Source organism: Serinus canaria, chromosome 2 (genome assembly GCF_022539315.1).
Source record: "Serinus canaria isolate serCan28SL12 chromosome 2, serCan2020, whole genome shotgun sequence".
NCBI lineage: Eukaryota > Metazoa > Chordata > Aves > Passeriformes > Fringillidae > Serinus > Serinus canaria.
In genome coordinates this window covers 111232092-111247018 of record NC_066315.1, presented here as the reverse complement: position 1 = coordinate 111247018, position 14927 = coordinate 111232092, and the positions used below count along the sequence as shown (strand labels likewise).

Below are 14927 nucleotides of genomic sequence, written 5' to 3'. Positions count from 1 at the left end.
AGGGGAGAGTGGGGTATTTCCAAAGTCCTAGTCAGACATTAAGTGGGTGACAGGCCTTGTAGAAATGATCATACAAGTAAGGAAAGGTCATTATTTCTATTAAATAAGCAGGTTTTTGGAAATAACTTTAGCACCCCAGGTTCTTCAAATACTTTCTTGATTTCCCAGGCTTGGCTTTCAACGATATAAAACTCATACACTGTATGACTGAAGGCAAAAGATTAGTTAAAAAAGTATTTATTTTCTATTTTTTCTGCTATGTTCCATTACAAAAAGAAGCATAACAAAAACAAAACAGAAGATAGCATTTTATTAGTGGTACATTAATGAGCTTAAACAACTAGGTGACTTATGCTTGTCACAAATACATATTACAAACAATCACAAAACCTTAACTAAAACTGAAATAAATAGTTTGAATAGCTTTTCTTAATTTTTTAATATTTATAAAATATATAGGACTTTCTATTACATTTTTTCAGTCATTTTATTCCATAACAAATTAAAATTTATGACATATATTGCAAATATGCTAAAGGGATAAGAATAATTAAAAAAATCTTTAAGTTCCTGGAGGTATGAAATAATAAATCTGTTAATGTTTATCAATTTATTATCATATATCCAGATTGTGCATACCCTGCAAAAATAGCCATTTCTTCAACTAATATACATATGTTTCTTTATAGTATTGTAAGTTTTTAAATATAAAGCTTCATGGATGTATGCTTCTGTCTTACAGTTGTGCCTAATATGTAAATTTCATTAATATATACTTAATATATTCCATTAGTATATACTAATATATAGACACACACACACACACAAACCTCCCACACACACTTACATACACACAGCATTATATATTAGTATATACTGAATAGCAAAAGATTTCTGTAACAGATATCTGGGATTCCTGTGGAGAAAGTTGTTGAAAGTGGAAGGCATGTATACCATAGTGAAAATTGACAAGGAAATGTAAATGAAAGCATTTGTTTTTACATTGTTCAATATAGTTCAATAGATTATGCAATTTACTGTAATAATATACAGAATCTAAACAGGAATTTTTTTTATTTCAGCATTCCAATGTTTTTTTCTTTATGATTCCAAGAAGATATCAACCACTGTCTCTGCTAAACTTTCTGAAAATGGAGCCAAGCAAGTAGAAATGTATTGACATTATAGAACTTATTCCAGGAAAATAAAATAATTCCATTTAACATCCCTCCAAGTCAGGAAAGCACTTAAGCACAGATAAGACTTTATTTGTTATAACCTAAAAGTTAATCACTCACTCAAGCACGCTTGTGCTCTTGCCATAAACCTTAACACTGTCCCCTGGCTGTGTCCAAGGTTTACAGGCTCCAGTTTGGCATTAGTCTGAGCAAAGGGAGTGAGGGAACATGGAAGTGTGCTTGGGGACCCCAGAGCCAATATTCAGGGGTTTGTTTGTGGCAGATGGGGAGAAAGACGCAGCAGGGGCAGAGGGCTGCCCAGCATGGGGTAGCCTGCTTGCAGCCAACACTGTCCTGGTGTGGTGAGGGAAAAAGTGATGCAGAATAATCTACCTGGGCAGCATCAGCCTTTTTCAGCTTCATTCTGCCCCTTGCTGCAGCAGAGCATCCCCCTCCAGGCACTGAGCTGCAGGGGGCTGCACTGTGAAGCTCAGCTTTTTAGCTTTTTTAGCTTTTTCTCCATGGTGCACGAGCAGCAGCTGCCACCGCCACAGAAGTGGCTGGCACCAGGACCTGGCAGTCTTGCTGGTAGCATCTCAGAGGGGTTTTTCCTCTGGATTCATTTCAGATGGGCTGCATGGTCTGAAAGCCCACCAGGACCTGGAACTGGGATGCTTGCTTAGCGTCATCCTGAAAGAAACAGCTCATGTGCTTGATGACTGCTCTGTGATAAGAAGAATTGCATGAAGGAAAACTGCAGGCAGGAGCCTGGCTTAAAAAGCACATTCCTGAAAAAATGAAAACACTAAAGTAGAAGCACCTCTAGAGTTCCTTAGAGAAACAGAGAGAGACACATACATGTGCATCTTCAGAGATCTTAAGCTATATTCCCACCTAGTGCTTCCCTCTTGAAGTGCCTGAGGTACAACCTCAGGCATCTAAGACAGGTACTTAAATTTTGGGACCTTAAGTGAATCTTTCATGTTTCCCATCATACTGAACCGGTCAGAGGTGTGAGTTTTAAGCTCAGACTCATATCTGCCTGAGACAGAACTTTTTAAAATCAGCTTTAACTTTTTTTCAGACACTAGACTTTTTCAGAGACCAAATCATCACATAAAGGAAGTGAAACATTGTTGTTTTCAATGTTAATAAAATTTCCAAAAGCTTTCTCGGAATTGCCGAGAAAGAATGAACTGATCTGAATTTCTAAGGGCAACAGTTGTACATTCTCAAGATCCCAAGTCTTTTTTAACATTTTGCCTGATACAAGAAACATCTTAAGGCATTGAATAAACCAAATCACATTTAAAGTTACAGGCTGCAGTGTTGACAACTACATATTTAATCATGCACTTTGAGGTGTTCTGATAAGTCTCTGCATTTAAAATAAATAAATGTAATTTTGTGGAATCAAGAACTAATTAAGAAAACAAGGTTTTTCATTATTCTTTTCTCAAATCATATGATACCCTATATTATTGGTTCACATTCTTAAGAATTCTAGTTTGAATTGATAAAACTTTAAATGATTGATTTAAAAAAATAGCCCTCTTACAACTAGCTCTTCTCCACAAAGTCCTTGATGCACTTAATTAACATAATAAAATGGCCAACAGCTAAAAATATGCTGATTTTTCTTTCAAAGGTGCCTCTGTGCTACTGGAATGCAAAGCTCTTTTGAAAATCTGTAACTGTTATTTTTAAAAAGATGTAGAAAATGAAACATATTCATTTACTGATGAAATCAAGAATAAATGCATTCAAATTTTTAACACTTCCATAATAAAATTATGCTAACACTATAACCTAGCATATGATTAGTTCTGTGAAGACCTGATAATCTAAAATTCCCATCATAAAGCAAACCAAATCAAGCCAAATCCATTTAGTTATACTTAAGAGTACATATTTTTGGTATATTATACAACATCAATAGGTACAGTACTATAAAGAATTTTCTTTATTAAACTTACTTGAAAATATCATGACATAAAGAGAATAAATTATATATTACGCTATGGATTGGTTTGTTTACTCTTGTTAAAATATTTGCTTTCACTTGCATACAGATTTTTAGCAAAAGCTGATGGCTCATTATAATTCTGTCTTTTCATTGTCAATGGGCAGTGTTGACTTACAAAACACTTGTATTTATTATATTCTATGCGTGAAATGACAGGCTGCAACACAATGCCTGAGTTTTGACATGTGCATATGGAGTTCACTATGCTTTAAATGTAGGTATTTAAATGCAAAATGTAGCCATTTAATATGTTTGTAAATTTTATTTTGGTATTTCAGGATTAGTTATAACACAGAATTTAAAATTTTGCCTCTTTGGTTCAAGACTGAACGTCTGACCAAGTTGCTCTACAAGGGCAAGGTTGGATGCAGAGTCACCACTGAATATTCTGTCAGGTCACTGCACAAATGCCTGCTGCATTTACAAATCAACACTGACCTCCAGTCAAAGCTATGACATCTTATATTCTCTCAATAAGACTTTTCTTCTTGAAAATAAAAGTAGTGAAGCCCCACCACTTTACCTCCTTAGAGAAACAACAACAACAACAACAACAAAACAATTTACAGGCTAATGTGTTTCCTAAATGTTCTGTATTTGCCCAGTTGCAAAACTCTCAGTGATGAATGCAGGTGTTCTACAAAGAGGATTCCTGACAGAGATTTTCAGGAAGGCTTTCATATGATGGAATTTCTTCACCCTAAGAAATTTGCAATGGCATATTTTGCACTGGTTTGGGTAAATGTTGAGCTCATTCAAGCACGTCTCCTAAACACAGAGATTCAGATTCAGTGATGCAACTGCACATCACATGAACAGTTGAAGTGAAAATATTCAACCAGCAGCTGACCAGTTTCAGATTCTGCTACTGCCAGCAGAGGTGGTAGCACATGGCCACACTGTTGTGAGAGCTGAATGCCACAGCAGTGCACTGAAGTGCAGGAGATTCTTTGGGAGCACTGAGAACTCTCATTAAGAGATATCAGGCTTCTCTTTTCAGCAATGTCAATGATCTGCCTAAATTTGTGTTTCCAGTATATGCTTTATGGACAAATGCAGTGCCTGAGTTACCATTGTTAGACCTCTTAAACTGTTATAGTTTTAGATTCCAAATATCTGGGGGTTGTGTCCCAAGCTCGAGATCCTATGGACAGCCAGGTAGTTTTATCTGTCCTTCAGATGTGACCCCCTTATTTAGGGACAATCCTTATTTAAAAGTTCATGATGGTGCCTATAAAAACACTGGATTTTGATGTAATTTAGAGTATTTAATAGCTGGATTGTTACATCATTCAAATAAATTCAGGATGGAAAATAAATGTGTAGCCCTTGGAGGTGTACTAATAGGAAGTACATGTGTACCAGAACACCTTTGAAAGTGATAGAAGAGTTCCCTCCTCCAAATATTTTCAGATTATTTGGAATTAGTATCAAATTAGATCAGCTATACTACAAAACAATGTTACTCTCCCGTATGTAAATCCAAATATTTCTAAGGCAACCCAAAAAAAAACCAGAGATATGATTTGCTCCTACATTTCATTCATCTTTTGTCCCTTTTGTCCCTTTTGCCTTGGATTTTGATTTATTCACATTTGGATAAGCTCTCCTCTGGCTTCACTTTTGAAGTATTGATCATCTTAACCCATAGAAAGAGATTTGACAGAACTACTCTTTCTACTAAACAAGGAAGATGTGGATCCTATCCTGTAAGTGCTACTAACAATTCTAAATGGAAGGGGTAGAAAAAAGGTAGTTTTGATTTCAATACAATAAATAGAAACCCTAAAAATGACTCCTGAAAATATATACCTTTTTTCCACCATCTTCACTTGTGTGTGTCATAGGGAAATATTAAATTATATTATAAAATTGCAATTAAACAGAGTTACTAATTTTAAACTTACAAGTCCTTTATATTTCACCATTAAATGATACTAGTACTTGATCCAGAGTGATTTAAAGGTCTTAAAAAGCAAAGAATGTAATGCATTCTTTATAGCTTATTCAATTCATTCCTGTCTTACTATCAACATATGTATATAAAATAACTTTTTAAGAATTCTAAAGGTAAAAAAATTTTTCAAGCATAATGAAAAATGTCTATTTGTTCAGAGTTGAAATAAATAAATTCTACCTATGATGTGAAATCAAGGTTAGCCATGGAAACAATCTATTAAGTGAGTTGTCTGAAACAATTTCAAACTCTCATGAACAAAGACTGTTAGATTTTCAGTATTTAATTCTTAACAAAAAAAAAAAAAGGAGGAAATAAATAGAGGACACACTATTTTTTGTACTTGCACGTAATTTATAATAAAAATTAAATTCATATGCTATTTTTTTTTCTTGAAAAAGAGATACTTATCCATGAGAAAGTGGTTTTTCTTTTTGTGGCTTGTTTGTTTTGTTTTGTTTTTAATGCATCAGACCAGTATGGCTATATGTTCGCTGTTGCTACTTTTAGATGAAGAGAACAAAATGGAAAAAGTTGCATGATTCCACGTATGAAAACAAATATGGATTTACAACAGTGCTTAAAGTGCTTTCTTATTTGAGGAGGTACTAACACAAATGTCTTTTCATGCTTATCTCCTTTGTCACCATGTACTGTATGCTTGGTCTCATAATATAATGATAGGGAGTCATATCGTCATTAAAAAACATCTGAAAAGAGGAAAATGAAAATTCTATTTCTGTATTATTACAGCAATTTGAAAATTTTATTAAATACTCAAGTGCTTCATTTTGCCATTTATTCCTTTGCTTCCAATGTTGCTTAAAGCACTATGTAAGTACAAATAGATAATACTAAAAGCATATTCATCCTATTCTGGGGTTTTTGACTAGGATTATTTACTGATGTCTTGCAGAACCGAGATGAAATTATGATCCCACGTGACCATTTATCTGCTGATGCTGCAAGATGTCTTGCCTCCAGGATTGGTTTCCACATACATAGTTCACCAAAGGTCTAAATCTTATGAATATTTATACATTTTTATGTCTCGTTGTTAAGTGGCAGTGCTGTCATGGGGGATGTCAAGTAGAATACTTTAATTTGCCAGTACCAGAAGTTGTGGGAGCAGCAGAAGCTGTGGCTTGGCTGCCTACATACAAAGGGTCCAAACAAGCCACTTTGGCTGCAAAGAACGAGTGGATACAGTGAAGGACTGCAAACAGGTTAGAAAACTCCAGCTCCTGGAAAAAAAAAAAAAAAAAGATTAAACATGAAATGGAAAAACACCCCATAAGCATATAACCAGGAATGAACCACTGTTACAACACAATAATTTTAATATCTTGACGTAATTCTGCTGATGTGCCTTACAATTCTCCATTAGAGGAACTTAGACATTGAAAATGGAACATTCTGTAAATAATTGCTTGGAGGCTAAGATGGACAAATTTCTGGATTAAGTGCCTCATAGAAATATGAGATCCTACTAGCTAAAGGGGAAAGAAAGTGACACTATATAATTTTTATTTTTCTCAGGTTAATGCATGTCTGGCACTTTTGCAGGTTAATTTAGATAGAAACTTTAAGGCTGTGCTGTAACAGTCTGCAAACCTCTGGACTACTACTGTTTAACCAATGTGCCCACAAAAAATTAATAATGTTGAGTTCCAGATACATTATATTTGTTCATCATGTCTCCTCACACTATTAATCAGCTGTTAAATCACACTATTCAACAGCAATTTTCTTACCTGATTCTTTAATACATATATTTAAAAAAGAGAGTATATATTTTCAAAATATGCTACTATCACACAGTGATAATTTGGATTTGTTATTGAGCCAAAAAAATGAATATATTCCATGATTTAAATTTATTAGGATTATTATAAAAATTCCTTATTTTTCTTCTTTAATTTACATTTCTTTATAGCCCGCTCAGCACGTGATTAGACTAGCTGGGACTTTTTTAGACCCCACTAGAGAGAAAATAAATAAATACCACAATTTTTTTACATATATAAATTTGCTCCTTTATGTCTAATTGACTTTATCTGATCAATTTTTTTAGGTTATTTTCAGTAAGTGTTTTTGAAGCTGGTATTTAATCAGGCTTCTGGGAACAGAGTTGCAGCCCTTATTTAGACCCACGTAAATAAATACCATGTACTGGTATTTTCTGTTGTATTTGAAAGCAATTAGAGGTACTTCAATAATAAGTCTAGGGAAAGAAGTACAGATTTTACATTTCTGCTTTGATTCACTGCCCATACAGATTTTTTCATTGCAACATGAAGTCAATAATTGCTATCTGTGGTATATTCTACTTGTCTTTCTGTCTAGCATTGATATTTCCAAGCTATATACTGCCAGGATTTTGCTCTTTTGTTTAGAATATTGAAAATGTTGCAAATGCAACAAAATTTGCTAGATCTCTCAAACGACATTAACCTGCAATTTTCTGCCTCTTGAGATTTCCTGGAATGCATTGCCTCAGGGAGTACATGGAGACACTCACAAAGCCCTCTTGGGTGAGGGACAACAGTGTGAAAGCAGACAGCTGGATGTGCAGAGTGTCCAGTGTCACTGAATGGGTGAAGCTTTCTTCAGGTCTCCTACAGCCTCAGCAGATGTCCTTCAGACATGCTCAGAAACAAACTGATGACATCCCATGAGGTTCTTTAAACTCCCCTGATGACCAATTTTCAATAAAGAAGAAAAAATTTATGCCAAGTTTCACAAACCTGCCAGCCGTGTTTGTAAAAAAACTAATCCATTTAGACACACTCCCAGTTTTAAACCCAAAGAGGATGGAAATTTTATCACTACATCAAAGTGGGTATTTCTTCCCTCAATTTTTAAAATAAGAAAATTTATCATAAATAAGAAAACAATGGTCAATCAAAGATGAGGAATCAAGGAATTATGGAAGTTATTTCAGAATAACAACTATGAGTCATTGGAATTAGGTTACTTTTCAGTTAATTTCATTTAATTAATTTATTTATGTACCTTTTTAGTAATATAAAAACACACCTGAAGCTTAAGATAAGGGAATAAATACTTAGTGGAACCATGAAATATTTTAATATTATAATATCAATTGCATGTATTATCTGTAGAAAGACTGCAGTTCCCCTTATGTCTCAACAAGATAACCATATTAAAACAAATTCTGCAGTTTGAGAATTGTTCAAGTCAATTAGGTAACACTACAAGCTAAACGTTGTAACTATTCCATATAACTGCTGCAGCTACTGGACACTGACTTTTCACAGTGCATGAGTATAATTATTTCCAAGAGTTATCACATTTTTCTGCAATACTAACACATCAGGAGTATCCACTGCTCAATTGACCATCAAGGGAAATGGGGAGGCAACAGAACATTCTCTGAAGGTCCCACTTGATAACTGTTATCAGTAGTAATGACACAACATGGAAATCACCTTGACTGCAAAGAAGAGCACTGAGAGGTCAGCAAATGCTTGGTTATTATTTGCAATGAAGACATGCATTTTTAACTGGAAATTAAAGCACCTTGAAGCACAGTAGGCTGACTGGGATGTGGCAAGTACACGTGGGTCTGATTAATGGCTGCAACTCAGTTCCCAGAAGCCTGATTGATGGGAACAGGACTTTACCAGGAAAAACACTTTTCAGGCAAATCAGCCTAACCACAAGCAACCTTAACAAACAGATAGGACTCCATGTAGGGCTGCTGACAGAAAAAAAATTCCCTCGCTTTTGCTGGGAACTTGCCCTTTTAGGTGTCTCCAGGTTGGCACTACTGCCAGCAGGCAGAGGGGAACCCACAGGCTCTTGTGCACCCCCAGCAACCCTGGTTGTTTCTGTACACACTTTGTCCTCAGCCATAATTTTGTCTGAATATTCTTTCCTCTAGGCAGGGTTGTGTGTACTGCACACATGGTACAGATGAAGTTTCAAGTGAACAAACAGACAAACCCTAAGAAACCTGAAAAAATATACAGTGAAGCCCTTGAAGTTGATACAAGTAGGGAAAGTCACGTGCTCTAAATTCTCCAAAAAGAAAAATCCTAATTAAAAAGAAAAATTTCCAAAAAGAAATCCTAATTAAAGCCACACCTATTTGTCCATGCACAAGTACACAATTTACTATTACAATTTCCAGGCTGTTGCCTGTACAGCTCACCTAAGACCCTGCTCTCCTAGGAATATCAGTGTACCCTCTGGTCTTCAAATTGTCTTTCTAAGCCATCTCTTGACTAAACTGCTCTCCCCCTGCACTGCTGTCACTACACCAGACACCCCCAGATTGTTAATCTGAACATCTGCAGTTCTTCTGAGGAAAATCTAAGTGGGCAAAAAGGCACATAATAAAGATGCAGTCATTTAAAATGTCAGAAATATATTGGAATTCTAGTAGCCTTTCACAAAGGAGGTCTGAATTGAAAAGACAGAGAAAGAAAGAGAAAAAAGAGAGTCTTCCCAAAAGAAAAGAAACTAAATCCAGCAATCTCTTATTGCATTGTATTATACATATATTATGTAGTATGACACAACTACATAAATGATACATTTACAAAATCTAGCAATTGTATGTTTTGATGTGCCCAGGATATATTTTTAAAAAGTCTTCTCTTTCATCCATATATAGACAGCTGATATGAGAAGATATTTGTTCATCAAAAGTGGAGTTACAGTGTCTCTCTATATTTGCACAGAATCCGATCTAAAGTAGCTATTAGACAAATAATCCATGTGCAAGACATGGGGAAACTAAAAACTGAACCACAGAAACCAATACAAGTCAGAAATGTGAATTCAAAAATTCAGTAACTGCAACTGAGCAATCACTCTATAAAAATCTTAAGGCTGTATACTTATAACCCATTTAAAGATGATACTCTAAATGTGAAGAGCACTATGATGCTCCCTGAAAAACCCTCAAGGCTAAGAACAAGGATTAATTTAAAATTGCATTTTGGAGAACAGACTTGAAATGAGCAGAAATGTCAGCCTGGAAAATGATGCAAGCACCCATTGAGTCACCTTGCAATAGTAGAAAGTGGGTATTTTGTTCACAGTAATGTGATCAGTAGTCATTCAGGATATTTAGATTTGATTTCTTTACAAGATAATTTCAAGTACTATTAATTGGCATTAATTAATACTAAGATAGTATTAATTACTAATGAGATTAATGTGAAATCCTTGAAGTTAAATTTCTTCCTTAGCTGATACCATATATGTGCCTTCTTTGGTTTTCCATATTCAAATAGATGAAGACAATTGACTGGACGTTTATCTTGATGAACTTAGTTTTGTACCCACTTCAGTTTTGTCCTGCTCAGCTTAGGAGTTCAACCAGTCTGTGAGCAAAAGCTCTCCTGCTGCAGCACAGCAATGTGGCCTGGCCTGAGTTTTTCTGAGAGAACTGTTGTGCTGCAAGTTGGGGAGGTGAATGCAGACTGAAGTGTAGCTTTTGAGTCATCCATGTTTTACCAAGCACAGAAAGAACCTCAGTTCCCAGCTTGATAAAAACCCAAAAATGTCATAAAACGCTGATTTTTATTCACATCGTATACTCCTATGTTGGGAGGCATATGTTTATCTCAAAACAGGAACTCTCAAAGATTTAAGGTACTCTTCTGTTTTGTCAGAAAAGTCTAATACTTGGTTTATGTTGAAGGTCACATCACTCTGAGTTTATTACAGTCCTGAGATTGTGTATCACCTCCAGAAGCTGCTGTTGAGACTCTAATGGATCATTTAACTACAGCTGAACAAATTGGTAAACTGATAAGTAACTAGATAGGAAGGTCTAAGTGAATCCCTCTCAGGTCTGTCAGATGCAGAAAAAGCTTTGCCCTCCTGTACCTTTTTTTTTTTTTTTAACCCAAGTTAGTTTATTTTTTAACTCAAACAGCTCAGTAAGAACAAATACAGGGACACATTGGCTCCACATTCTGCCAAGGTGACAGCTCTATTTTGTAGCTCTCACTCATAAAAATTTTGTCTCTGAGCAAAATTGTGCAATATCTCCTGCTGAGTGACAGCTGGGAAATAACCTACAGATTGGAGTGTCTAAGGGGTATCAGTGATTAATGCTGTCCTTAAGTGGTTTTCTTGTCAGAAACCACTTAGACCTTGCCTTAGATACCTTTTCAGTTAGGTGTTTGCTTTCTGACACCCTGCCATAGACCCACTGGTGTGACCTTTGGTAGTTATTATTCAGATTTTTAGACTGGAACTGCTTAAATCCATGAGGAAACACTTTTATTCTACATTATACATCTTTACAACAACACAATTTCACTTAGAGAGAAGCAAAAGAAGAGCATGAGTACAATGTCTCTACAGAAAAAAAAAAAGACAATATTTTAAATGTTTAAATACTTAAAATTATTTTAAAGCTGAAAAAACAATACTGGGAAATAAGTTAAACTATAACTAAATCCACAGCACATGCTGCATGTCTCAAGGCATGCCATCTTGAATTTTTTAAGTCAGGCATGAAGCACACTACAAAAAACATTGACAGTATCATAAAAATCTTAGCTTTTTGGTGTCAGTGAAGGACTTTCTTTCACTTAGGAATATAAACTCTGGTGGCAAGTGTTTTCCCAAAAACAACAAAAAGAAAGCTAACTGAAGAATGTACGTGGTGCTGGACTTTACCCCAAAATGCATTTTTCCTAGATTTTTCTAACATTTGTATCTCAGTATATTCCACCAGAATACAGAGAAGGTGCTGGACAATTATGAAGATAGTATGATAAAATTTAAAAAGCTGGTGCATACTTTTTTCCCCCAATAAATGTATATCTACGAGCTGGGACATATTTCTAAAATAATAGCAAATATTATCTAAGTTTGGATAAAAATTCAATACACAAGCATTTTGACACTCTTGATTCTGCAGATCGTGAATTAGTGTTCTAAAGCTAAAGTGTATTATCATAGAGGTTCAACTTGCCATAATCACACACATCTGGGAAAGCATGAAATACACAAAATAATCTGCATTATAAATAAATGAAGATGGGAAGAATTAGGTTTTGATAACTCATAATTTTCTGTGAAGCTATTATGTAGAATCATGGAATCATTTAGGTTGAATAGGATGTTTATTGAGTCCAATGGTTAATCCAGCACTGCCAAGTCCACTACTAAACCATGTCCCCAAGTGCCACATCTACATATCTACACCGTCCCTTTGGGGATGGTGATTCCACCACTTCCCTGAGCAGCCTGTTCTAATTATTGACAACCCTCCTGGTGAATACATTTTTTCCTAGTATCCAACCTATACCTCCCCTGGTGCAATTTGAGGCCATTTCATCTTATCCAATTGCTTGCTACTTATGAGAACAGGCTGACCCCACCTGGCTACTGTCTCCTCTTAAGCAGTTGTAGAGAGCAATGAGATTCCTCCTGAGACTCCTTTTCTCCAGGCTAGAGAACCCCAGCTCCATCAGTTGCTCCTCATCAGACTTGTGTTCCAGACCCTTCACCAGCTCTGTTGCCATTTTCTGGACTCACTTCACCACCTTATTGTCTTTCTTTTAGTGAGTGGCCCAAAACTGAACACAGTATTTGTGGTGTCTGGAAAGTTACCTGCTATGCCCTGCTTCCACATTGCTGCTTGGGAATAAGTAAGTGAAGAGCCCTAATACATTGGTGCAATGGCTACTCATTTTTTTGGTTTTATTCTCTGCTGAGTTCTTTCACCACATTCTGAATATTCCCCATGTATTATAACTTGGGGAAAAAAAGAACTGAATCATAAAGAAAATGCTGCAGCAGTGGGTCTCCAGGCCAGCTGCAAAACAGGGCTGCATTTAACAGGTGATGAAAGCTGTGGCATGAATATTCATCACAACCTTTAACAGATGTTTTACAAAATTTCCATCCTCTGATTTCAAATGAAGTCTGCATACAGTATTCATGAAATCTGGCATTACAAATATTTCTGAAAATCTGATTAACATTTCTTAATGACTCAACAGCTATTCCACAAATAGCTATACTTCTGACTCAGGAATGTAAAGCAAGAAAACAGAGGCTAGACTGTTCCACCTCTCCTTTCAATGAACAGTGCTTTAAATCTATGAAAGGTTTAAATAAAACAGAAGAGGGTTAGACACAAAATTGTAAGGTAACCAGTGCTGAAAATAGATGACCCAAGAACCTTCACATTCATTTTACAGACACATTTATCTATATTTCTTAGGCTAAGCAACATACTTAATATGTAAACAAATTGGAATGGATAGTAGTGCTCATTATAAATGCCACAGCACCTTCCAAAGAGAATATAACCTGACATCTTTGCATGTAGTTGATATGCTCTGCTCACCAAGAAAATTAGTTAAATAAATAAATTATAAATTCTTATTTCAAAATCGAGTAATGTGAAAGTTTAAATTTACAGTAAAGAGCAGCAACCAGGGAAAAAGACAGCATATTAATAAGCTAGCAGGTTTGTATAATACTCTGGCTTCATAAGGTGTAAAGTAGCATTTCTACCTTAATAAAAGTTTGACAGAATTTTCTAGAACTCAATTTGAGTGGAAATAACAATAGGTACAATAAAGGCCCAGGATACCTCTAAGGCTTATGTATGTCCAACATACTTATGTATCTCTAAGTGATTTATAGGACAGATATAATTTAAAACATTAAAACACCCTTTTTTTCTCAAAATCTGTATTTTATTATTTGGGTTTTTTTAAATGTATTTCAGTATTAAAAATATATTCTAGTTTTACCAGTTAAAAAAAAAAAAAGCAAACTAAAACCCCCCAAATCCCCAAACAACCCTAACAGTGTGTCATTCTTGGACTCCTGTGAATTTTTGTTAGTGCTTAAATAATGTGTTAATATGACAGTAATAGCAGACAGATATTAGAAAAATAATGATGACTTTCATCCTTCATCTGTACAACAGAGCAGGATAAAATTTTACAATTACTTTCTTAAGAGAAAATCATCCTCATGACATTAGGTTAAACTCTACTGTCTTAGAGCTGAAAAAAAGTTCTGCACTACTAAAAATATTTCTGAATGAAATCAGAAATAAGAAAATATTTATTTTTGAGATGCAGCAGAACATTACGGTATCAAAACCATGGTCCCCACATTTTATTGCTGCTGATTTAATGGGAACTCTTACATACCTTTATTTTACGGAGTAAAACACTCAAAATCAAGTAAATAGCTGCTGGGTAGAAAATTAACGTGAAGAATAAAGAGACATGGAGAAAGATGCTTAATGTAGCTACTGGCATTTAAACACACAGCTATCCCCAAAACAGTGCAGTTTTTCTTTACATATTTTATAATACTCTAAGTATTTAGCACTTACAGACAATTTATTTAACCATTTCCTTTTTGCTCATGGAACTGTTTTGTTATCATGTTCATTCAGCAATTTTGTCTCCAACATGGTCAGGAAAAACAGTATGGTAAATATAGCTTTGCTCTAAAAAAAGCTATATTTTTGATGTCTAAAAGCAAAGCTTAGACATCAACAAGTCTTTAGGCTTACACTAAAATTTGGATTCTAGTCAAAAAAAGAACTTTGACCCAGACTCTAAGGCAGTTACAACCACCACAGACCTTGGGAAGATCACTCCTCAAACACACAGGGAGAGTACATGGGCTCATTCTCAAAAGACATAAGTTGTAGTAAGCTTAAGTCTCTCACAGCTACTATTTTCATGAATTAACTCTTGAATCAAAAGGATGACTGGAAATACAACTTTTCTTGTTTTGC

General features: G+C 35.2%; 1 protein-coding gene across 3 annotated transcripts in view; it reads right to left on the bottom strand.

The window, feature by feature from the left end:
- Window positions 1-294: 294 nt before the first annotated feature.
- The window catches only part of SNTG1 (syntrophin gamma 1), a 316227-nt gene continuing 301594 nt past the window's right edge, over window positions 295-14927 (bottom strand). For all 3 annotated transcript variants that reach the window (XM_018910030.3, XM_050971479.1, XM_050971480.1), the window contains one exon: window positions 295-6405. In XM_018910030.3, the coding sequence (XP_018765575.2) occupies window positions 6247-6405 (159 nt within the window). In that variant the 3' untranslated portion in view covers window positions 295-6246. The remainder of the gene's footprint in view (window positions 6406-14927) is intronic.